Here is a 26,033-nt window from a genome sequence, read left to right as displayed (position 1 = left end):
CGACCTCTTTCTCTCTCGTCTGTAGCTGTCGGGGCAATGGAGAATGTATTGGTTTGACTCGACCCAGTTACTTATGCTGAAAGGGTGGATGTCGTCCTGGGTGCCGACAAATGGTACCCAGGTTCGAGATCGACTGGACAATAAACACCCTGGGTGCCATTACACTAGGCAAACAGCACCCAGCTTCTTTTTGCCTGGCTTACGGATCTGAGGGAGGACGTTTCTTGCAATCTCGCGCCGTGGTACGTGCGGCAATAGCAGTGCTCGAAATAAAAAGAACAGATAAACCGAAAAAAACGCGTTTAGGCCTATAGGGCTTTGAAAGCACATTTCGGATATATCCCTCCTATATACTTTTTCTGAATAAATCATCCGTTTTTTCTGTTTATCTGTTCTTTTTATTTCGCGCACTGCTAATACCACAAGTACCACGGCGCGAGATAAAACGAGATTGCAAGAAACGTCCTCGTCCCTAAGATCAGTAAGCCAGGCAAAAAGAAGCTGGGTGCTATTTGTCTAGTGTAATGGCACCAAGGGTGCTTATTGTCCAGTCGATCTCGAACCTGGGTACCATTTGTCGGCACCCAGGACGACATCCACCCTTTCAGCGTTACTTTATTGGACATATACCTTGGCCTAACTTCACATGCAAGTATACTAAATATATGGAATTTTCGCAAATCCCCCGAAATGCCAACGTTAACGCCTATCTCATTGTTTGACCTCCTGAAAACGAAGGTAAACAATGGGATAGGCATTTACGTCGACGTTTTCGGGGGGTTTGCGAAAGCTTGTTAGCTCCGATCTAGGATGGATGGATGTCATTAACTTAGCGCTGGTGCAGTTGTGGCCTGTTGTGATGGTACCGTTATAAATTCCTCCGGGAATATCTATGGAGAAGACCAAAAAATTTTTAAATTTCAGCCTTTTGAACATTTTATCTGAAAGGGGTATACACCGTTCGTAATTGAGTACTGCCGTATAGTGCATTTATCATGTATACGAATTTGATGAAACTTGATGTGTATAGTATTTGTATATCTGTCTAAACAACGACAATGAATATATATTAAGCACGTGTTCATGCAATTAGAAATTTTCAAATTCAATTACAAATATCCTTTTTTTTTACGGACTGGCGAATGCCTTTAACGTCAATGCCAAGGGTGGTTATTGGTGTAAGTCGGTTGTACGTAATAAGATGCGCCCGCGTCAAGTTGATAGGATTTCAACTCTAGACTTTGATATAACCTGATAGTTGCGCGTAATGAGATATGGCCGCGTCAAGATGAAAAGACTTCAAATCACTTGACACCTCCCTGCTGTAAAGACATTTTGCTATAACATCGTATTTATGGGGAATTTGGCCTTAAGCACATTTGGCTGCCTCGGGTTCGCGTCGTTTAAAAAGAAAATGTCCTTTTGATCGTATTACTGTCGAACCATCTTTCCAAATTGATCAATCGGTTTATCACCAACGGGGAGGGCGAAGAAAAAAATGGCCTATGTTCAGTCGAACAACGTTCATGTACATTACGTAGTAGACGACCTATAAATGCGGCTGTAATGGCATTGCTGTATAGATGTATAAATGTATCAATGCCCCATATGTAGCATCTTCGCAAATAAATGAGATATCCTAGAAAAATTAAGACGAAATGTTATGTTCCTAAATGTCTGCAAGTGATTGCACCAATATGTTAAAACCAAATGTACATACGAGGGATGTACATTATGCATGTACTTCAGGAATGCCGGCGGAAGTCTTCCATGTGGCCCGGCTCGCAATAGCACCTTTGTAAATTGTATCACACCTATTATTCGCTTGTAACTTGCCATCTCGAAGCATTTACTACCTATTACTGCAGCTAAGGCACCAATGGTAAAGTGACATATTACGCCAGCTATCAAGAAAAGGATGGTCTTGGTAATTAATCTGTCTCTTGGTACTGCCAACAAGGTACTTAGGCGGCATTTTCTAAGAAACATAAACCATGGGATTTTGACGGTTTTCATTACTGTTCTCATTTCTTTGAGAAGTGGAACCCAAGGTACTGTCAGGGTCATGGAGTAAATAATGTGATGTATTTTCTACTTTTCTCGATGTATTTTTGTTGTTATGGTTGTGGATCTGTCTCGCTGTATCTCTGTCCGGAAAAATCGTCTCTACACCTTCAGAACATGACTCCTGTATGAGCTGGAGTCGTGCAATCAAGTCCCTACTACAATGTTTGTGGACGCGGGCATTCTAATGACCTCATCAATTTCACTTTCAGATGCGACGTTCACAACACAACAGGCATACAAAATGTTTGTTGTGGTTTGTTAAAATTTCCATTTGATCCATCGCTGTTATGGAACCCTGATGAACGTAGAATTTTTAGGAACTAGCTTTGTCACGCGATTTTGGCGGCTAACATATCTTCTATTTTCTTCTGAAACTCTCCTTGGTGTTCCTTCACGGTTCCCGAAGGCGTCGTTGGCCCAGATGGATGGCCCCCGCGTTGTGTCAGACCACTTTACCAATCAGCCGTGCAAATAGGGTATCTCTCAGGGGGGTTGCAGGCCTTTCAGACAAACCATCACTTAATCACCATCAGTTACGGTGACGGATTCCCTGTATCTTATCAGCGAATGTTGGAAGATACATATATGTGTAACAAGAGACTCACGGCCTATCAGTGTCAAGTCACGGATGATTTCAACATAATAGGGAGAACATTGCCTAAGAAATTGATAATGTCTTCATTGTATCCGTAATTGTAGATTTTATCAAATTAATCAATTGGTAAATCACACCAGCGCTCAGAAATTGCGAAACAAATGCACCTGTCATCTCTGAGCCTTGGGTTCGATTCCCGGTCGGTCCGGGTACACTCATACGATAGAGAGGCGACAGCGTAGGTTTCCTCCGTGGCTACTCCTGTTTCCTCCTTGACATTTACAATCGCCTGATATTTGTCATAGATATATTAATGTCCCATTCGACGCTCCACTCTCAACTCAGTATTTTTGAATTGCGAAACACATGCGATATGTGAATGATACAATAAGACAGGCTTTGGCTTTTTAGGATATGCCATGAAAGTAGCCGCAAATTGATTGAACTATGATTTCCACATTCCCACCAAACCGATAAAATATCACTTTTTTAAAAGATTGTGCTTATTCTCCAAGTCTTACATAGATTAAAGATGTCACAACACCAGCACTTCTCGAAAAGCTACATCGGGTTTACGAACTGGGCTGACTACCGCCAGCTTTGCTCCAATAACAACTTCATCTTCCCCCAGCCTCACGTCGATCCGTTGTTTTGGACAACCCACATGCGCACTTTGCTGGGTGGACGTGTCGATAAAGCCCGCAGCACACTAGCCGCCAACTTCGGCGTTCACAGGCGTTTTTTGCCGCAAGAGTCCTGAACGCCTGAAAAATCCCTAGTCTGCTACGAACGGCGTCGGCGAACGCAACTTGCCGCCACTTGCCGCAACTAAACGCCAAATATCTAACATGTTTGATTTTTGACGCGTGTCGCCGCGTTTGAACGCAAGAAGAAGCCAGGTGTGCTACGGATTGCCGCCTGAATTGGCGTCGGCGGCGAGGCTATGGCCAATCAGTATGCGTCTTGATGTCACATGATTTCAAAATGGCAGCCTAAAGTTGCGGAAAAGACGCTACTGGACGCCGATTCTGGGCAGGTGTGCTCTGACCGGGATCCACTGGCCGCCAACTTCGGCGTCGAGAGGCGTCAGCTGAACGCTCATTGTAGCCAAAGTTGGCGGCTAGTGTGCTGCAGGCTTAAAGGTGAACCCATCGCTGAACGCTGTGAGCGCCTGCGCATTACCGTCTACGAGATATCCAGCAAGTCCAAGCGTCGATCCCGATCTATAGAAATATCATCGCCTGGTCGAACATTCAGAAAGAAGTTGTGAACAATATTCGAGATTCCCAAGATAATCTCTAGGTACCCGCCTGATTACTTGACAACCTTCTCCACTCATTCTGTTATGAATTATCTATTGCTATTGAACTCGAGGGAATGGTATCAAATTTTGTTGGGTGATCATTCAGCTTCAGTTGGAGTACCATGAGAAATTGGTGACAGAAACGTGGTGAGTTGTCGGTTTATGTGAAAAAGATACATGTAATTGGAATACGGGATTTACATGATTGTGATCGAGGAATATGTGAAACTCACCTGAGACTAATCCCAATTTACTTTCATTAGATGACATACTTTTCCACTCAGTCTGTTATGAATTATCTGTGAAGAGAGTTGGGCTAGATGTAATATTGATGGCATCCCACTTTCACAGGCGACATTTGGGCTAGATAGTATTTGTGATACATTGTATCTTAATATCACAGGAAGAAGTTGTACCAGATATATTGGTGGCATCGCAATTTCTTAGGTGTCAGGAGCGCCTTGGACCCGGCTAGATTATATTGGTGGCATCTCCCTTTCACAAGGGAGGGTTGGGCTAGATCACTTTTGTGACATCTCCATTTCACAAGAGAGTTCCTCGGAAAAATCTGTGCCATTTCAATTTTACAGGAGAGTTTAGAGTTATAAATATTTCTTGAATGTGTTTCAGGTCGATTTCTTACAACATCTTGTCAATACCTCTTTGGCATCGTTACGAAATTTACGCCCACCTCCTAAAAAGTAGATATAGAAATTAATTGCAAAATTGGTTTCCCACAATTTCGTAAAAATCCAGAACTCCAACAAATAGCGGGTTGACCAATATGTGTTGCTCAAATCGTACTGAGAGGAAAATGTTTCCCAGATTCGTTTCGGGCAAGAGCAGAAGAGGAACGCTGTGGACGTTAAGAGGAGCATTCTAGTTATATGCGGCTGTTGCGTCGGATTCTGTTTCGTGGGGCGAGATTCAAGCTTCTTCCTTTCGGTGGCGGCTCGGCGGAGTTTGATGATGATTATTATGTTAGAAACAGTCAGAATCGCGAACGGTATAATGGTGCCCCAAAGGAGCATATACGTGTTAAATAGGGTCAACGCCCACTCCAAATGTCCGGGCAGCTCTCGCCGGATGATGCCATTCGGAGGGTCTGGCAACGTGTACATGTGGAAAGCCTGGCTATGGACGATTACCTCAAATACGAATGTAGCTATGATGACCTTGGTTGCTTTGGAGGTCGTGCAGATGGTTACGGCCTTCATGGGGAAGCTGACCGCGATGGCCCGGTCTATACTCATCTCGGCGAGAAAGAGGCCCGAGCTAATGGCGGCGACAGAGGCAGCATACCAGTTGAAACTGCGGGTAAAATTAACAACAAAGTTGCATCGGTTTTAAATCAGATTGTTGTCAATCTAGCAATCAAGCCCTAGTAATCAATGAATTTGGAAGATGAAAGTTTCCGAAATTGAACCCACCTGAGATATGCTTTGCTGAACATCAATTCTGCAGCCAAACCATGGATGATGAGTAACTTATGTGTACCTCCCAGCATCACCACAGCTGTATCAACTAGCGCTAAAGCAGTCATGTACGTACATGTGCTAATTCTACGGTTATCCTTTTTTAATGTAATCAAGAGGGACATGGCATTCCCTGGGATGCCAATGATGGTCAGGACAATCCACCATCTGATGACATAGTTTGTTAATTCAGTCATCCATTTGGGGGCGACGCCATCTTGGGTTATGGAAGCATTTAAGGTAAGAGGGGGCATCGCTGTGTCAAGAGCAGATAGTGCCATTTGTCCCTCTCGGTGTCCTTATCGCCACACACGAATTAGCTGCAGTGCGATTTACTAAAGGGATCGTTTTTTACAGCAATGTAGCAAAAACAATTATTTATATTATTTGATCGCAGAAAAAAAAGTTCAGTATTGTGCCCTTTTAGTAGAATATATATCAATACCTCACTGTAGGTCATTAACTGTATGTCTAATCAGGACCGCTGGAGTCGTCGTCAAATTCAACCGCCTGCACCCGCGGCTGCCGTTGTGGCAGCGGTCTTGACAACCAAGGACCGCCAGTTCGATATCACCTCCTTAATCCACAATATCCATTGCTGTCAAAGCAATGAAGGCCTGCATCACAGTAACATGCATGTGGGTGAACTTCTCAGAACGGGCATATCTCTACAATAAACGTATGTACGAATATTTAACTCGGCCTCTCATTTGGTAACCAGATACTTAATATAACAATTCATTAATAACCGGCTATGGGCTAATATATTTGGACGTCTGGAACAAGTGGCTATACTATTTTATTCTATCATATATCCTTAGATATAACCACAGATTTCTGCCTGCCAAAAGATTCCCTTAGGCGGACATATTTCACTCTACCATGATCGCAATTTTGGATTCCTTTAGGCGGACATATTTCATTCTACCATGATCGCAATTTTATTGCAAACATCTAAAAAGACACAAACATTCGATGCGAGTCGGTTTTAAACGGCCTTTCAGACGAATACTTAGAATGAAGGTATATACCAAAAACTGGGATAAATCATGCCGATCCACTGTCGTTGTGCGTATAACCATCTTTAGGACTGATATTCACCGCCGATAAAAGGGCATAGGATAAATCGGACGAGGTGTTGGAGGTCAGGCCAAAATACGCTCGTCCTCTTCGTTTAACGTTTAATAGTTATCGTAGTGTCCATTGCCACTGCAGCATCATCCTGAGATCAGGCTTAAAACATCGTCAGGCGGAGTATATCATGCCATGGCCAGGATGTTGCAGCATAAGCGTCTATCAGGAGCGTTTAATATAATTATCCATCGTTAGTATCTGCGTCTATCAATCATTAGAGTTTTAGCGTCCATCGAATCGTAATCGATGCGAAGCGGGTGTCGTTTACCCGTTTAGTCTTGGCAGCCGTCATTACATCATTATATATCAGATTAAGGTAACGAGATATCAGTGGTATCAAGTTTTCATAAAGACCTTTATGAATTGCGAACTTGTGGAAACTTACCACCTCTGTCGTTGTTTTATATGTTTTTTTATATTAACGGCCATTTAGAACATCATGTCAATTCCACATCAACTTTTAGAAACCAAATGTACATACGATGTACATGTGCATGTACTTCAGGAACGCCGGCGGAAGTCTTCCATGTGGCTCGGCTCGCAAGAGCACCTTTGTAAATTGTTTCACACCTATTGTTCGCGTGTAACTTGCCATCTCGAAGCATTTACTACCTACATGTATTACTGCAGCTAAGCCACCAATGATAAAGTGACATATTACGCCAGCTATCAAGAAAAGGATGGTCTTGGTAATTAATCTGTCTCTTGGCATTGCCAACATGGTACTTAGGCGGCATTTTCTAAGAAACATAAACTATGGGATTTTGACGGGTTTTCATTACTGTTCTCATTTGTTTGAGAAGTGGAACCCAAGGTGCTGTCAGAGTCATGGAGTAAATGATGTGATGTATTTTCTACTTTTCTCGATGTATTTTTGTTGTTATGGTTGTGGATCTGTCTCGCTGTATCTCTGTCCGGAAAAATCGTCTCTACACCTTCAGAACATGACTCCTGTATGAGCTGGAGTCGTGCAATCAAGTCCATACTACAATGTTAGTGGACGCGGGCATTCTAATGACCACATCAATTTCACTTTCAGATGTGATGTTCACAACACAACAGGCATACAAAATGTTTGTTGTGGTTTGTTAAAATTTCCATTTGATCCATCTCTGTTATGGAACCCTGATGAACGTAGAATTTTTAGGAACTAGCTTTGTCACGCGATTTTGGCGGCTAACTTATCTTCTATTTTCTTCTGAAACTCTCCTTGGTGTTCCTTCACGGTTCCCGAAGGCGTCGTTGGCCTAGATGGATGGCCCCCGCGTTGTGTCAGACCACTTTACCAATCAGCCATGCAAATAGGGTATCTCTCAGGGGGGGTTGCAGGCCTTTCAGACAAACCATCACTTAATCACCATCAGTTACGGTGACGGATTCCCTGTATCGTATCAGCGAATAGTTGGAAGACACATATGTGTGTAACAAGAGACTCACGGCCTATCAGTGTCAAGTCACGGATGATTTCAACATAATAGGGAGAAACATTGCCTGAGAAATTGATAATGTCTTCATTGTATCCGTAATTGTAGTTATTATCAAATTAATCAATTGGTAAATCACACCAGCGCTCAGAAATTGCGAAACAAATGCACCTGTCATCTCTGAGGCCTTGGGTTCGATTCCCGGTCGGTCCGGGTACACTCATACGATAGAGAGGCGACAGCGTAGGTTTCCTCCGTGGCTACTCCGGTTTCCTCCTTTACATTACAATCGCCTGATATTTGTCATAGATATATTAATGTCCCATTCGACGCTCCACTCTCAACTCAGTATTTTTGAATTGCGAAACACTGACGATCTGTGAATGATACAATAAGACAGGCTTTGGCTTTTTAGGGTATGCCATGAAAGTAGCCGCAAATTGATTGAAGTATTATTTCCACATTCCCTCCAAACCGATAAAATATCACTTTTTTAAAAGACTGTGCTTTTCCTCCAAGTCTTACATAGATTAAAGATGTCACAACACCAGCACTTCTCGAAAAGCTAGATCGGGTTTAAGAACTGGGCTGACTACCGCCAGCTTTGCTCCAATAACAACTGCATCTTCCCCCAGCCTCACGTCGATCGGTTGTTTTGGACAACCCACATGCGCACTTTGCTGGTAGGAAGTCTCGACAAAGGTGAACCCATCGCTGAGCACTGTAAGCGCCTGCGCATCACCATCTACGAGATATCCAGCAAGTCCAAGCGTCGATCCCGATACATGTATATGGAAATATCATCGCCTGGTCGAACATTCAGCAAGCATGCAGTTGTGAACAATATCCGAGGTACCCGCTTGATTACTTGACAACCTTCTCCACTCATTCTGTTATGAATTATCTATTGCTATTGAACTCGAGGGAATGGTATCAAATTTTGTTGGGTGATCATTCAGCTTCAGTTGGAGTACCATGAGAAATTGGTGACAGAAACGTGGTGAGTTGTCGGTTTATGTGAAAAAGATAATTGGAGTACGGGATTTACATGATTATGATCGAGGAATATGTGAAACTCACCTGAGACTAATCCCAATTTACTTTCATTAGATGACATACTTTTCCACTCAGTCTGTTATGAATTATCTGTGAAGAGAGTTGGGCTAGATGTAATATTGATGGCATCTCACTTTCAAAGGCGACATTTGTGCTAGATAGTATTTGTGATATATTAATAGCACAGGAAGAAGTTGTACCCGATATATTGGTGGCATCGCAATTTCTTAGGTGTCAGGAGCGCCTTGGACCCGGCTAGATTATATTGGTGGCATCTCCCTTTCACAAGGGAAGGTTGGGCTAGATCACTTTTGCGACTCTCCATTTCACAAGAGAGTTGCTCGGAAAAATCTGTGCCATTTCAATTTTACAGGAGAGTTTAGAGTTATATATATTACTTGAATGTGTTTCAGGTCGATTTCTTACAACATCTTGTCAATACCTCTTTGGCATCGTTACGAAATTTACGCCCACCTCCTAAAAAGTAGATATAGAAGTTAATTGCAAAATTGGTTTCCCACAATTTCGTAAAAATCCAGAACTCCAACCAATAGCGTGTTGACCAATATGTGTTGCTCAAATCGTACTGAGAGGAAAATGTTTCCCAGATTCGTTTCGGGCAGGAGCAGAAGAGGAACGCTGTGGACGTTAAGAGGAGCATCCTGGTTATATGCGGTTGTTGCGTCGGATTCTGTTTCGTGGGGCGAGATTCAAGCTTCTTCCTTTCGGTGGCGGCTCGGCGGAGTCTGATGATGATTATTATGTTAGAAACAGTCAGAATCGCGAACGGTATTATGGTGCCCAAAAGGAGCATATACGTGTTAAATAGGGTCAACGCCCACTCCAAATGTCCGGGCAGCTCTCGCCGGATGATGCCATTCGGAGGGTCTGGCAACGTGTACATGTGGAAAGCCTGGCTATGGACGATTACCTCAAATACGAATGTAGCTATGATGACCTTGGTTGCTCTGGAGGTCGTGCAGATGGTTACGGCCTTCATGGGGAAGCTGACCGCGATGGCCCGGTCTATACTCATCTCGGCGAGAAAGAGGCCCGAGCTAATGGCGGCGACAGCGTCAGCATACCAGATGAAACTGCGGGTTAAATTAACAACAAAGTTGCATCGGTTTTAAATCAGATTGTTGTCAATCTAGCAATCAAGCCCTAGTAATCAATGAATTTGGAAGACAAAAGTTTCCGAAATTTAACCTACCTGAGAAATGCTTTGCTGGACATCAATTCTGCAGCCAAACCATGGATGATGAGTAACTTATGTGTACCTCCCAGCATCACCACAGCTGTATCAACTAGCGCTAAAGCAGTCATGTACGTACATGTGCTAATTCTACGGTTATCCTTTTTTAATGTAATCAAGAGGGACATGGCATTCCCTGGGATGCCAACGATGGTCAGGACAATCCACCATCTGATGACATAGTCTGTTAATTCAGTCATCCATTTGGGGGCGACGCCATCTTGGGTTATGGAAGCATTTAAGGAAAGAGGGGGCATCGCTGTGTCAAGAGCAGATAGTGCCATTTGTCCCTCTCGGTGTCCTTATCGCCACACACGAATTAGCTGCAGTGCGATTTACTGAAAGGGTCGTTTTTTACAGCAATGTAGCAAAAAGAATTCTCTATATATTTGATCGCGGTCCTTGGTTTCGCAACCAAAGACAGCTTGGTTTGATGAAAAAAAGTTCAGTATGTGCCCTTTTAGTATCAATACCTCACTGTAGGTCCTTGACTGTGTCGAATCAGGACCGCTGGAGTCGTTGTCAAATTCAACCGCAACCCGCGGCTGCCGTTGTGGCAGCGGTCTTGACAACCAAGGACCGCCAGTTCGATATCACCTCCTTAAACCACAATATTCATTGCTGTCAAAGCAATGAAGGCCTGCATCACAGTAACATGCATGTGGGTGAACTTCTCAGAACGGGCATATCTCTACAATAAACGTATGTACGAATATTTAACTCGGCCTCTCATTTGGTAACCAGATACTTAATATAACAATTCATCAATAAACGGCTATGGGCCAATATATTTGGACGGCTGAAACAAGTGGCTATACTATTTTATTCTATCATATATCCTTAGATATAACCACAGATTTCTGCTTGCCAAAAGATTCCCTTAGGCGGACATATTTCACTCGACCATGATCGCAATTTTGGATTCCTTTAGGCGAACATATTTCATTCTACCATAATCGCAATTTTATTGCAAACATCTAAAAAGATTCAAACTTTCGATGCGAGTCGGTTTTAAACGGCCTTTCAGACGAATACTTAGAATGAAGGTATATACCAAAAACTGGGATAAATCATGCCGATCCACTGTCGTTGTGCGTATAACCATCTTTAGGACTGATATTCACCGCCGATAAAAGGGCATAGGATAAATCGGACGAGGTGTTGGAGGTCAGGCCAAAATACGCTCGTCCTCTTCGTTGAATGTTTAATAGTTATCGTAGTATCCATTGCCACTGCAGCATCGTCCTGAGATCAGGCTTAAAATATCGTCAGGCGGAGTATATCATGCCATGGCCAGGATGTTGCAGCATAAGCGTCTATCAGGAGCGTTTAATATAATTATCCATCGTTAGTATCTGCGTCTATCAATCATTAGAGTTTTAGCGTCCATCGAATCGTAATCGATGCGAAGCGGGTGTCGTTTAGTTTTGGTTGCCGTCATTACATCATTATATCTCAGTTTAAGGTAACGTGATATCAGTGGTATCAAGTATTCATAAAGACCTCTATGATTTGCGAACTTGTGGCAACTTACTACGTCTGTCGTGGTTTTATATGTTTTTTTATATTAACGGCCATTTGGAACATCATGTCAGTTCCATCAACTTTTAGACATTTTGTTTTGATGATAAAAGTTATTGAAAATCTGCCTTGAAATCGCTTTTGATGGAGCTCGATCGTTTTATATTTCACTACAAGTATCACTGCGCATGTGCATGGCCGAGACGCATATGTGCACAACATTTAAAACTGAGTTTAACATTGTGGTCAGGGTGCCTCATGTATGTCCAAATAACATTCACGTTATACGGGCGCCTCAATGTTCTTTGTCTTGCTGACATAGCCCGACAGAAGCTAGCAGATAAGCGGCAGATTGTCCCTAGATTGCTTTTAGATTGGTTGTCATATCAGCCCTTCCTCATTTATTTGTATTCGCCTCGCATCCCTATTGCTGTGTCTGCAGATGATTAGCCCGCGATCGCAGTGGTAATCTCCTGCCTTCTACAGGACTCGCAAGCTTCTCAGTGATTCATCAGCGCATAATGGTTAAGAACTTGGCGACATGATCACAAGAATTTAAAGGGTGGTTGGCAGTGGTCGCTGATAGCGAGATGATTGAAAATGGAACTACAGATTGTCCCGCATATTACCTTGAGATTTGGTAGCAGCACGGCCAACAAATCCAATTGGCGCGAACCGTATGCCACGCAGAACCTCTCATCGCGCCTTGGAGGAGAAATACTATTATGAGGAATGAATTACAACTCTTCGAAGTGCGGAGTAAAAACAGAACAGGAAGAAGGTAGTTAGATTCTTACACTGATATACTATAGCCCATTCGTTATCGTTATGTCCGCATCGTTTGGGGCTTTGGAGCGCTAATTATTGGTCGGATTTCTTTAAAGTTTGTTTTTTATTTCGAGTTCAAAGCCAAACAGGACTTTTAGGGAACGTGACTGCAGGGCTGCGCAGAAATTTAAAATATTGAAATTAAAAATATCCTCAGCGAAGCTCAATGGTCATTGGGGGGTCACCTGGATAGGCCATATTTTGATTCCGGGTACGATATTTCTAATATTCATATTTGGCCCATTATATAGAAGGACGAGAAAAAGTCACAACCTAATGATTTCACTCCGATGGGTCGAGAAATAAACCGTACAGAGTGGAAAATGTCTTTAGTGTCAGTAATCCTGACAAATCCTTCCTCTTGTACTGATTTGCCAACCCTATCATCTCGATTGCAATGCCAAGATGGTTATCAACCTGTGAAAGCAATCTTGTGCAATTTTCTCAGCAGTGGACTCGCATGCTTCTGTGTTGTATCATAGTCGAGAAATGAACGACAAGGACACGATGAGCATATGCAATGTGATTGGCAATGGTCGCTGGTAGTCAAGTGATGGAAAATAGAGTGAAAGATTGTCCTGCAAATTGCTTTGAGATTGGCCGTCATATATTATCCCTTCCACGTTACTGATTCCCCCCTTATTTCATTACCATGTCCAGATGGTTATTAGCCCGCGACCGCGCTATGGCAATTGGGATCTCCTGCCTTCTTCAGACTTCTAATAACAGTATACTCTACCTTCACCTTTATGATGTCAGTTGAATTTTAAGCATTTTGAAATAGAAATTAGAACATTCGGACGGAACCTTATCTGAAAAGTGGTAATATAATATAATAATACGAGTCTTATATAGCGCAGTATCCAACCATTAACTGGCCGCTCAAAGCGCTTGATAGGCCTCTTTAAAAAGCAAATGTTTAAGTTGTCCCTTGAAAGATAACAGAGAGCTGCAGTTCCTAACAGTTGAAGGAAGTTTGTTCCACAGCTGAGGGGCTCCAATTGAAAATGCTCTACCACCGACTGACATGACATTGGCCTTTGGGATAGACAGAAGAACGGCCGACATAAGAGCGTCCTTATGAATTGATGTACTGTTATTGGTGTATTTTGATATGGACACTAGCTAAATCCAATTGATGGCAACATAATTTGCATAAGCAAGAAGAACAGATAGAAAAATGTTAGGAAATGTATTGACAAGAACACACGACCGCTCCAATTACCGGCCAATTTTGAACGTGTCCCCTCATTATAAAGTCGAATCACGTCCCCGACTCCTAATGAGGAAACAATTTTCTCCTGGTATTGTTCCTATAGAATGCATTGATTAGACAAGTTCATTAGCCGTCTGAGCGAATGAACGCGATGAACCGTCTGAGACGCCATTTCTTGAGTCTCTAGAATTAGCAGAGATGTTAAGTTCCTTACGTTAAGCGTTATTAGAGTGAGATAATACTTATTTGCTTCAGCTATTGCTCTGCTGGATGCGTTATCTAGACACGTTTATGAGCCTACTGAACGAATGAACTGTCGACCACTCCATGATGCTGCGGTGATGCTGATTTGACACTTTCGACTGGACAGCCTGCGGCCGGAAGTCAATGTCGAACCTAGTTAACGCGGTTTGGTGCAATCTTTCACAATACGTCTTCCATTAATTGCAGTTCTCTAATTCTTTCAGAATGCAACACGAGAGCAGGATGTTTCGGGTCTTTGGCCACATCATTGCCTGCACTTAACACCGATCTGCCCCTGTCTTTATAGATACAGTGTACATGTACACACATCTATCTCAAAAAGCCTACGCATCATGATGCTAAAAGATACCAAACCACTATCGCTTCTTCCAGAAACCTACGACGAAACGAAAATATACCATTTTAGTTTTGCCCTGCCTAACGTTTGTCAACTCAATTCGGCCCTACACTAACTTGGTAAAGTAATATTTGGCATCACCGATTGTATTTTGATACCTTTTTGAGATAGTCCCCGACTAGTTCGAATAGCAACATATTTTCAATCCATCAATATTTCTTATCGTTTCAGACCCAATAGCTAGGAAAACAACTTGACGTCTGCGGAACACGACGGCCGATCTTCTGATGCCCATCACACGATCAGAGATTCTCAGAAAGCAATCCATTGAATCGCAGGCGATGTATTTGAATAAGAAATAGATGATCGGAAATTAATTCCCGGGACTTTAACTTCTTCAATATTGATCGAATAGAAAAAACTTCTTCTCTTGAATGATGTGACGTCATTTGCCGATTCAAAATGGCCGTGATTATAGTCTGCCGAATGTTTGTTGATTCAATCTTGTTTTGATTGCTGAGAGATTGATTGTCACTGGTGAATATTCTGAAGTGACCTTGATAACGATTTCTAAGGAAGGAGAAAATTGACTTATAAACGAGGAAATGGTATAGTTCGGGTGAAGGAAATAATATGAGTATTGCCTACCTGGTCTAATCGAATAGAACATTCTGCTTGGTTATGGTATTGAAAGAGCACATCTGCGTCATTTCGTAATGGATATGCAAGGAAAACATGTTTTCATGACGGAGCTATACACGTTATCATAGTGCGCTTGGGGAAATAATGCAGGACAGATGCAACACCCACACTCTGACTCCGACCATGACGCCTGCGCAAACGGGTCATGTGACTTGGAATTGGAGGATGACACAGTTAGTTACGTGCACCCGACACCTTCGGACAGTAGCGCCACCATCGCCGGAAAGGCTGCGTCTCTCATTGTCATCTGTCTTGTCGCGATAACGACAAATTTCCTAGTTATTTATACCATTGTAAAAAATAAACGATTCCATCGGCCACCATTTTATTACATGATCAGCCTATCCGCGGCGGACATGGGAAAAGCAATTCTGTGTTATCCGCTAGTCGTCGCCACTGTCGTTCAAGATTCAACATGGCGCTACAGCCAGGCTTTTTGTACGATATTCGCCTTGGCAAATACCTTCCTGACATTCGGCGCGTTGTTTGCATTGTTTGTTCTCGCTGTTGATCGCCATATGAACGTAGTCCATAGCCATTTTCATACGAGGAAGTTCCGTGGGATAAAATGTCTGTATGTTTCCGGGGTAGGTTGGGGCTTCGCGATGCTGATGGCAGTACCCCCAGTCTTCGGTTTCGGAACTTACAAATTCATTCCATTGCAAGCTCAATGTACATTAGAGTACAAATATTTTAGAGACAATGACACATTGGGCTTCATGTTAATCTTCCTTCTTTCATTAGGGTGTATCTTAACCATTTATTCAAGAATATTCGTATTCATGCGCAAACATAGGAAAATGCGACCAATCGGGGTGACACCAGCTCGGAGTCACAACTGGACCTTCTTCGGCCCCGGCGCTACTGGCCAAGCAATCACTAACTGGCTTCAGGGATTCGGAGCAGGGCCTCCACACCCTGCAGTCGTAGGCCTCCGAAACCAACCACAGGTCGCTACATACAGATTGCATCAAATGCAGACTTATAAAAATGAGCGTCTGACGCAGTTATACGTCACAATCACGTGTTGCTTCGTCGCATTCTGGGCGCCATACGTCATCATGGTCGCCTGGAATATGTTTGACATTAGGCAAGCTGCCCCTCATGTATTCATTGTCATTTCAACGTGGATATCCTATGCACAGGTTGCGTGTTTTCCGTTTGTTTACTATTTTCAAAACAAAGCTTTTAGGACGGCGATGAGGAACCGGGGTGAGGATTATGTGAAAAGTGAAACCCTCCTGGAGTAGGCAACGCGAGATCTGGAGATAACGGACGCGACCATTCACGTTCAACCATCAGTCCTTGCGGTGGCAAAAATACTCGTATGACGTCAGAACCCAATCATTCAGTGCAAGGCCAACCCCTTGTTGTCTCTTTACATGCGATGTCCGTAGGCCTATATGGCCTGCGCGTAACCCAACTGTACGTCATCCCTGTGTCCTCTTGACTCCAATCCTTTCCACAGACACGATACATGTAGTTTTTCCGATGATGATTTGGGAAAGGAAAGAGTCCGAGTCGAGTAAGCGAATCAAGTAGTTAATTTATTGTTAGAAATGTCGCTTACTGCGATTGCGGAACTACTGTACACAGTATACAACAACAAAATAGGGAAGGGTAGTACATTAGCGCTGTTAAAGGCAATCCCGTTATCGTTCGTATAAATGAGCTTTCGCTATCCCGTTCCGAGAACCGATCCAACGAGAATGACCTGCTCTCGTGTATGACGTCATCATTTTGGGCATGTGTTCTCGAGCTAGAAACCACATTCCGTAAATCAAGCCTTGACTTCCAGAATGGCAAATTGCAGTAAATGCACTCGTTTACACGATGAACTGAGTAGCAACAATACAAAATTGATTGAGTGGGTATGATGACGACTCCAAAATTTCAAAATCCGGACGTCTCTATTGTATTCCCGATAAGGGGACGGGAACGAGAAACGTTCTCAGTGGAGTGGTCCTCGGGCAGGATAGCAAATGCCCACCATTAAAACTCAACCTTGGGCATCGACGGTCAGGATGTCACCATAGTCGTCATCATTCATTTACCGTCATTGCTTCACCAAGATATTCGGAAGTCATCAAATTTTGATAGATGACATTATTTTCTAGTTAAATAAATGATGTAAATGAATGCCATTTCGTTGTTAATTTCGTGGAAAAGGTTAGCAGGGCGATTCCCATATCCTCTGCGACACGCACCGATGAGTGTCGGTCATCACACAACATAAACAGTTGCTATAATATAACTACAGGGTGTAAAAAAGTCTTTGCACCGGGTTTCAAGCAGAATAACGTTTTCAAAATGCGATATTTCTAAAGCAGTTGCTTGAAATGAAAACTACAGGGTGGCCCAGAATTATTTTCCCTTGCACAATAGAATTCCCTTGTGTAGGCTATCCATTGTGTGAGGGGAAATAATCCTGTAGAGGCGATCGGGCAATATCAGATGAAATATTCGTTGAAAAGAAAACACGAATCTTACCGCTTTGATCTAGTTTTCGCTGCCGCAACCATTCATTTCAAAAGGAAACACTTCTAACAATATTCAACTTCAATACCATTTAGTCACTCCACTTTAAGAAACCATTAGAAGTATTATTTCACCCTGTATTTTCAGACGTCTCATACGTGCAACGTTACTTTCTATCAGCGACTTAAGCAGGTGTTTCATTTCAACTTTGTTCTAACTGAACAGCGACAGCACACGCTGCACAACATTCATCTAAGGCGTGTATTACATAACAGTTGGTGGTCGCTTCTCTACCCATTCTTTGATATTGGGCAAAGTACCAACTTTTGTTATATTTTCCGCTACCTTTGGCATGTCGGCAAGAAGATCGGCATTGCCATCAGTCACCATGCGCAAGATATGGAAGGCTTTGAGGTCCGCAATCGTCACCTACATGTAGAAGAAACAGGAGGCGTAAGGATCGAGCTGTGAGAGAGGTCGTAAGGAGTAATAGCCGATGAAGACGTCGAAGAGCTCTGTCAATCAAACTCGCACACCGTTCGTACTTTCATGTATATCTATCTACACAACGGGATTGTCGAAGTTTTTATTCAGTACGTATTTTTCAAATTCAATTACAATTTCAAATATTTAACGAACGGCGTAGGTCTTTAAAATTGAGGGCGTTTACGTACCTCTGGTCCAGCGTAGAAGCCAGAACCATTCACCTCCAGCAGCTTCTCTAAGGCTTTCAGTAGAGGTGGCGCCTTCTCTAGAAATGACTTCCTGGCTTGTTCCTGAAAGAAACAGTTGCAATGTTGTGAAGAACTCCACGTACATACACAATACTTTAAATCGCGATTCATATCGACAATTAAAAGAACACTCATTACCTTTATAGCCGCGTCTTTTGCAAATCTCATTTTTACCATCTCGATCACAATGTCGTCGATGATACCTAACGCTTCGTCCACTTTAGCTTTCTCCCAAATGTCTTTGCCAGACAAACCTGCAATAAGGTGAAACAATTACATACAAACTTCATTTCAAGGGGCACGCCGTTCGTAATCAATGGTGGTCCAGGAAAATAGAGATGCAGTTATACAAAATGCCGTTGTACAGTTATTTACGCAAACTTGTTATCTCTAGTAATTCTATATCTGTCTACACACAGCGGCATTGCCGAAATGAATTGCGTTGTAGATGAAATTGCGAAAAAGCGAAACAGGTTATTTTGGCAGGCCAGATTTGACACGTACCATACTCGCTGCCAACATACCGCAAGATGGCGCCACTTTGACTCAGCATCTTTCCATCGACCTCGAGGACAGGCATCTGACCAACTGGGGTACCTGGAACACAAAAAAGTTATTGAAAATTCAAATCATGCTCTTTTACCGGGTCTATTTCCATGCTACGTGATTCTAAACGGACTATATTTATCTCAACATGCAAAACACAGCATCCACTTCCCGATTTTATTTCTCCCTAACCTGACCTAAAATCATCTGCAAAATACCTGCACAAAACGTGTAAGTAATTGTTGCAGAAACTAGACCCGATTTGATCGACACACCCAACCGTAATTTTCTTCTCGAGGTTCAGGCATGCGCTTTGTGAAAGCCAGCAACGGCAATCGATGACCGTAAGTCGACACGGCGAAATAACTACACACAGATTCTATTTGTATACCGGTATATTATACGATGTGTAAAAATGGAAGTAAATACAAAATGTGTACATCCGTGTTTTAACAAACACACTAAACTTCCTTGATACCCGTGAGGGGCTTACTTGTACAGGGCCGTCCAGTACCCATTTAGATTTACCGGCGGTGTGCGAGCATTCTTAAGTCGCCTCCTCATCTGGTAGTCTGCCCTCTTGGAAATGATGACTTTGCAGAATCTGATAAACCTCTTCCCGGTGCATATTTGTGTAAGAAATCTTTATTTCCAAGAGAGTGGGGATACAACAGGCGTCCTGACGCCTTATCTTGGAGATGAAATCGGCGGTGAAGGAGGGATATTGTCGCACAACACCGATAGCTTGACATGTCCATTATCAAGGCCTTATGCAGTATATTTTCAATGTTTTGGCTGCTGATATGAGGGGAAGGGACCGTGAGGAGTCAGAACCACGCCTTTAATCGTTATTAGATTTTGGCCAAAAGTCTTAAAATTGCGGCGAAATTCAAAGGCGACCAATTAGTGTCAATGTTTGAAAGAGTATGGTGTCAAAACTAAAATACATACCAATAAAATATAAATTTTAACTGGAAAAATATCATTAAAAGCTTAGCCCTGTGTGTATAGGACTATGATACACACCAGTGTAGTTTACTGACTACACCTAACCAGGTTATTACTTGGCATGTCTGCACGACTTACTTGGTTTGAACTGCTTCCATTCGTCACCTGAATATCGCTTGTCCTCGTACTCCACCCCCGCGAGGGCGAAGGCCAAACGGATGGGCTCGGCCAGCCCCATCATATTGAAATAATGCAACACATATTGAGGCATCTTGACGGGAATTGACGATTAAACTAGTTCTGGCTCAAAAAAGACAACGTATCGCTAATAGAAAAGCAATCGATTCCATAATGATATGTAGCTTGACGCGACGATATTTTATGATCTGTTCTTAAATTATTTCCTTGAATCAAGTTATTGGCATAGAAGTTTCAGTTATATTGGCAGTTCCCTTTGCTGGTGTAATAGGGATTCAAGACCCCAGGTGTTCACAGGAGTTATTGCAAAATATTCACTTTTGTTATTAAAGGACTGATAAATTTGGGAATGAGATATTTTGTTTTTTCGTGCGAAAAAATGCTTATAACTGGACCGTCCTCCAAACAGGATCATCAGTAAACTGCAATAACCCCCCCCCCCCCCCCCCCCCCAGACACACTTGAACGGAAAACAGCAATAGTCTTACTTGAAATCCGCCAAGTAACACAAGCGAAAACAATTAATTTGATATCAATTCAGTGGCGACACATAGTGGCGAGCATGGGAAAGCTCGTAGTCAGCTGAATACTACGCTCGAGTTATCCCTTTAAAAAGTAGATATGTCTTCTAAACTGCCCGCTGTGTGTCTGTCCGAAGCTTATGTATCGCTTTTAATAATCGGATTACGGATAAATCACTAATATCCCTGGATGATCATAAAATCCTTGTGTCCGTCCTCAGAGATGACACCCACAGGAGCATGGTGTATTGTGATGATGCCAGGGCCAAATAAATCATAAGGCCGATTACGAGTAACTCGGAATACATTCACACGCACACGAAGGTATGAAATCACGTGTTATGACGTCATCACAACGCCTCCTAAAAAAACTAGGCGGGTAAGCCTTCCTAAAATTGTCTTTAAATTCGTATTAAGAAAGGGCCGAAGGCTCACACAAGAAATATTAGTTTATCTATCCAGATTAAAACCAAAATACGTGCACATGCTTTTATAATAATATAATATTATTGCATGGCTCTGTCCTGGATTTGTCTTCGAAAAGGAAGCTAACATACTATGGTGAGTGACTGTTAATTCTGCAAATTTAAAAACAAGGACGAGTTTTTACAAAATGTAAGTGTATCGTCGATTTACATGCATGAATGAGCTCTTACTTTAGCATAGGGGTTATTTTTATGAATCCAACCCACATGAAGACCTCATGACTTCTCTAATTTCAATTCTGGTTACCATCGGATTTGCATCTCCAGAAGTGGATTTCAGAAAGACTTTCAAAGAAGGACTGGACCTAGATACTACTTTCTTGAGTGGAAGCTAGCCATGCTACAAACCAACGTATTGAAATAGTTGTCAGTCGTCTTTGCCACCGGACAAGACATCCACTCGTGTGATATTTCCGCTAAACAAACAGACTCAAGCCTTATTACAAAGAAGTTTTAAAATTCCAATAACGTTTTTTCTGAATGTTTGAAAACTCCACCATACCTTCTCCTTAACTTCTTGTTCGTTATCAACTGCGGTACACTAGTGTACTCTCTTCTTTGTCTTCAGGCGGAGCTACTGACAGAAGACGAAATAACTGGTTGGTAGACTAGAATTGATGCATGATAAAATGTAAAGATAACACTAAAGACCTGTCTCCACCGTTGCGTTTGCGCCGTATCACATGCACGATCTTTGTTATCCGTTCGTGATTTCGTGATAGGCGGCGTGAAGCATTATGTGGAGATAGGCCTTATGAGTTGCCTGGTCGCATTTTGCAGAAAGCACAACATCTTCAATGCCATGTAAATTGTTTTCCAGTTTATTTTGCAATAGCTAATTTACACCCAACGACGTACGAATGTCTATTATGTTATCACTTCAAGAACTGTCTGGCATAGAATTTTTTATGTTTCTCAGTAGATTTATGAGTTTTTCTGGCGAGGAAACTTTTGTTCCGGAAAACGCCTTTAATGTTTTCAGGGCCATCTGATGACAAGAAATGGAATTCGCCAAGCCAGTACCGGATGGTTCACCTGTGAATGCTTAGGTTTTGTGGGGTCGTCCGTGCACCTGTACAAGGATACGACTTGTTGTATCAACCTCTTCAGTCATTTTTTTTCTTGCTTTAAATCATATTTTAAGGCCAGGATCGTTCGTTGAATCTTACCGAAGCTGGTCAGAGGACGTGGTCTCCTTGCTATACATGGATTCTCCATTTAATAATGTTATATATATATATGTGTGTGTGTGTGTCTCATTGTAGCTTTTCAGGAGGCGTTCTCCCTCTTTGATAAAGATGGTGATGGTAGCATTACGACCAAACAGTTGGGAACAGTGATGCGGTCATTAGGTCAGAATCCTACCGAAGCTGAGCTTCAGGAAATGATCGGCGAGGCTGACGAATGTGGTATGTGGCCATTTTAACTTGCTAATGACAGGAGTCACCTCGCCACCAAAAGGCGGTAGACTGTTCGCTTGTGGCGTTTTTCTGTGTTCTGTGTTCGCATGTGACCTTGTGACCTTGTGACGCGTCACACACAAAACGAACCTTTGGTTTACATTCCCATTGGTTGTACTAGGGAACATGCTACGCAGACACTGGGAACAATTCCACGAGGCCACAAACTCGCAAAGGAACACCCTACGCAGCCAAGTCATATGTTTTTGTATTCGTTTTGTCAACGAATGTGGCACGGACACAGTAGGGCTTCTATTGGTTCCATATCGGGTCATTCTGAAAACTTATGTTAAGCCAGATTGATCCGAATGTGACAAGAGACGACGAGGTCAAGGTCACAAGTCTAGGTCAAGAAGACAGAATTACACAAACAGGCCAATTGCCACCAAAGTACTGAACCGATATCCACCAAACTTTGTATTTGCCCAGGGGTTCTATTCCATACTGTATACATAAATAAGTGTATACCCATATAATGTGTGCCAAATAGCAGGGCAAACAGAAATCACATTCTCTTATCTTCAGGCAACAGTAACATCAGCTTCCCCGAATTCTTGGCACTCATGGCCGAGAAATGTCGCAACACCGAAAACGAAGAGGAACTGAGGCAGGCCTTCCAAGTCTTCGACGGAGATGGCAATGGTTTCATATGCGCCGCGGAGTTGAGGCATGTCATGACCAAACTGGGGGAGAAGTTAACTGAGGAGGAGGTGGACGAGATGATCAAAGAGGCGGACTTGGATGGGGATGGCCAAATCAACTATGACGGTGGGTAACCAGGAAACATGCCGGATGATGCCGACCAGGGATAATAAATGTTGGGGTGGTTTTCCGAACTCCATGGCATCGATCATGCCTTTTTACATGTACATGTACCTGTATTGACAAGCGCTAACTGTTTGTTTCCATTTTGAATCCGCTATACTTCTTGGGGAGTAGATCACAGTACAGGCGCGTGAAGATAGGCCTACCAAAATCATCGAATTTGATGAACACCGAATTTACTGATACACACAATCGGAAAAATAATACGCGTACCCACGACACTATTGGTTCACTCTTTTATGTCAAGGGTTATGTTAGTAGTGGGGACTGATCGATCGCTTTTGATCTGTGGATTCCGATATCATCCCATGCCTGTGCAACATTCTTGACTGCGGTGTAATGGCGTCAGTACTGGCAGAGAGAATATCTTTCGAGTGTCTGCTTGGAGAATGATCACCAACAAACTTTGCCGGAGAACAAAGAACCTATAACGGATTACTGCCGATTTCGCATAACTCGAACATAGGTAACCATATTTGCTACTAACCCTTACCTCTATTTTCAGAATTTGTTAAGATGATGGCCAATTAATGGACTTCTAGGATTCGATTCATGCTTAATTATAAACAAAAGTGTTCATGGAACGAATCGTCCTAGACGCCTCTAACCGACCATAGTGACATGTAGCTTAATGCTAATACAACTTCAATAAGCTAGCGTAGGACAATTATCATGACAATGTTCCAGGGATCACTAATTGCTTTTACGCGCGAATGTATACAGTTATAAATATTTATTTTGAAGCCCCGATGGGATTAACATTTACAAGTAACTTAGATATCTACATCAAATTCAATGAAAACAGGCTCCTGTTTGTCAGGTAATGAACACTAATGGAATGAACACTAATGGTTCGCCCTTAATTTGTCAATAAAATACAATTTTTATCTCAACGTCGAATTCAGTTCACTTATTGCAGTTGATACATGTAGCTCCATACCCATTTGTTGGTTATTGCCGAGCCGCTCATTTGCATTTTTGCTGCTTTTCTCCAGTAAGTCCTCCGAGGCTCGCGCTTTCGAAACACGACAGACATTCTAACGGCCGTGCGTGGAGCTGTTTTTCAGGATAGCTGTTTGGAGGATGACCAGGCTATCCCAGCGCTATTTTTAGCGATGACCAGACGTTCACCGTATGCATGTCCTATGTTATTTTCGAATCGGCAAAATAATGTGCGTGGAAATAATTGATGCGATAAAGTTGTTTACTTTCGGCCTGGCGAATGAAACGGCATCATTCGAGCAATATTAATTGAACAACAAAACACACAGCTGTCCTACGACGAGAGTTGGACACTATAAAATAAAGTGTCTGGTATGCTACAATTTTATTGTGCAAGGGAAAATAATTCTGGGCCACCCTATAGTATTAACATAAGCAATTTTACATTGGACAACAATTACAAGGGCAATCAGCCATCGGGATGTAGCTGTCATATCATACTATGGGATCATTGATGAAGAACGATTCAGCATGAAAACTCACTGTCTGCTGCTTGGTAAGTTGTCAAGAGTTTTATGTCACTTGTATTTTTCGTGCCTTGCCTGCACGTCAGTGGGTTTTTTCTTCGTCTCTCTCCATGTGCAGTGCATCACACATGTACATCATGACAACAATGCTGTTTCATGAACTTGGGTACTTTTGCTTTCTATCATGATTAAAGGGACTCAGGTAGGCTTCTACAATTACATAAAGTGGCCGACAGGGGTCTCTCCTACCTAAAGTATATCGAAACTATGCATACTTGTATGATTAAAATGTATTTCGCTGAATCAGCCACAACAGGCCCTTGAAAGCCTGCAAAATTGGCCCCATAACTTCTTCCTATAGTTCCCCTTTAAGGTATATCACAATGATTAGCATTCCCCGCCAAGTTTTGGCAAATATTCAGACATTTTTTTTTGTTTGCTTTTGCAGGCATTGCCATTGTCTCGATCTTCGAACATGTTAGGCCGGACCACGGGCCGCTTGGTAAACATTACATTGGAACCCATGCCCGTAACGACAGAAAGCTTAAATCGTCCGAAGGACAAGTATTTCGAACTAAAGTTCGCCATGGTGATCTGCTAAAGCAGTCGTTCCCCGGTGAAATCAGCCGGCCGAGAAAACGACGGGACATCATGGACTATTTGAATTTTAAATTCATGCAGGATAGCGGATCGAGGTTGTTCACGTGCCCGGATGTATCTTGTTCTTCCGGAGCGAAGTGTCTAGGTCACGTGACTGTGCAAGGTGACGTTTGCTACTGTGATGAATATTGTGAAACGTTTGCAGATTGTTGTAAAGGTTACACGAATTGCATTCAAAGGAGTATGAATATAACTTTATCAGTGCATCGTTCGTTTACGTCTTGTGTAGAAGTGGGGCCGGATACCCCACATTACCTGATGGTTTCGCGCTGCCCAAAGGAAGCAAACGACTATGTGAAAAGAAATTGTGAATCCAACAAAACTAGTTCTACATCCTTGTACGATCGAATTCCCGTAATGTATCAAGGAACTCCTTTTCGGAATGTATATTGCGCTCAATGTCACAACGTTTCGCTCTCCGAGTCCCCCTATTGGCGAATCAAGAACTGTTATTACCAAAGCATAGATTTCACACTGGATTTGAACATCGTTTATTCTACCTTATTTAGTGGTGAAAGGTATTGCGCTGTGG

General features: G+C 42.6%; 3 protein-coding genes across 4 annotated transcripts in view; 2 read left to right on the top strand and 1 right to left on the bottom strand.

The window, feature by feature from the left end:
* The window catches only part of LOC135491753 (probable G-protein coupled receptor 173), a 48,099-nt gene extending 31,003 nt beyond the window's left edge, over positions 1-17,096 (top strand). For both annotated transcript variants that reach the window (XM_064777880.1, XM_064777878.1), the window contains one exon: positions 14,707-17,096. In XM_064777880.1, the coding sequence (XP_064633950.1) occupies positions 15,273-16,427 (1,155 nt within the window). In that variant the 5' untranslated portion in view covers positions 14,707-15,272 and the 3' untranslated portion in view covers positions 16,428-17,096. The remainder of the gene's footprint in view (positions 1-14,706) is intronic.
* Positions 17,097-17,222: 126 nt separating this feature from the next.
* Positions 17,223-20,202, bottom strand: LOC135491754 (glutathione S-transferase 1-like). The gene is made up of 5 exons (XM_064777881.1): positions 20,022-20,202; positions 18,894-18,986; positions 18,528-18,643; positions 18,330-18,431; positions 17,223-18,084 (listed from the first exon to the last, which is right to left on the bottom strand). Exons 1-5 carry the CDS (start codon positions 20,152-20,154, stop codon positions 17,920-17,922), a joined length of 609 nt encoding a protein of 202 aa, XP_064633951.1. The 5' UTR covers positions 20,155-20,202; the 3' UTR covers positions 17,223-17,919.
* A 937-nt stretch (positions 20,203-21,139) lies between these two features.
* Positions 21,140-24,170, top strand: LOC135491755 (neo-calmodulin-like). The gene is made up of 5 exons (XM_064777882.1): positions 21,140-21,163; positions 21,656-21,686; positions 22,353-22,496; positions 23,073-23,315; positions 23,878-24,170. The coding sequence occupies exons 1-5, from the start codon at positions 21,161-21,163 to the stop codon at positions 23,901-23,903; spliced, it is 447 nt and encodes a 148-aa protein (XP_064633952.1). The 5' UTR covers positions 21,140-21,160; the 3' UTR covers positions 23,904-24,170.
* The last annotated feature ends 1,863 nt before the right edge of the window (positions 24,171-26,033 follow it).

The sequence above is a fragment of the Lineus longissimus genome, chromosome 7 (genome assembly GCF_910592395.1).
Source record: "Lineus longissimus chromosome 7, tnLinLong1.2, whole genome shotgun sequence".
Classification (NCBI taxonomy): Eukaryota; Metazoa; Nemertea; class Pilidiophora; order Heteronemertea; family Lineidae; genus Lineus; species Lineus longissimus.
The sequence above is the reverse complement of the archived record's forward strand: the minus strand, read 5'-3'. Positions and strand labels throughout refer to the sequence as shown.

Coding starts and splice junctions, on each gene's coding strand:
- LOC135491754 (XM_064777881.1), bottom strand. CDS start 20,154: ATGCCTCAATATGTGTTGCATTATTTCAATATGATGGGGCTGGCCGAG. Junction 18,987..20,021: donor ATGGAAGCAGTTCAAACCAA/GTAAGTCGTGCA, acceptor TTTGTGTTCCAG/GTACCCCAGTTGGTCAGATG. Junction 18,085..18,329: donor GCTTCTACGCTGGACCAGAG/GTACGTAAACGC, acceptor TTCTACATGTAG/GTGACGATTGCGGACCTCAA.
- LOC135491755 (XM_064777882.1), top strand. Junction 21,687..22,352: donor GACAGAAGACGAAATAACTG/GTTGGTAGACTA, acceptor GTCTCATTGTAG/CTTTTCAGGAGGCGTTCTCC. Junction 23,316..23,877: donor TGGCCAAATCAACTATGACG/GTGGGTAACCAG, acceptor CTCTATTTTCAG/AATTTGTTAAGATGATGGCC.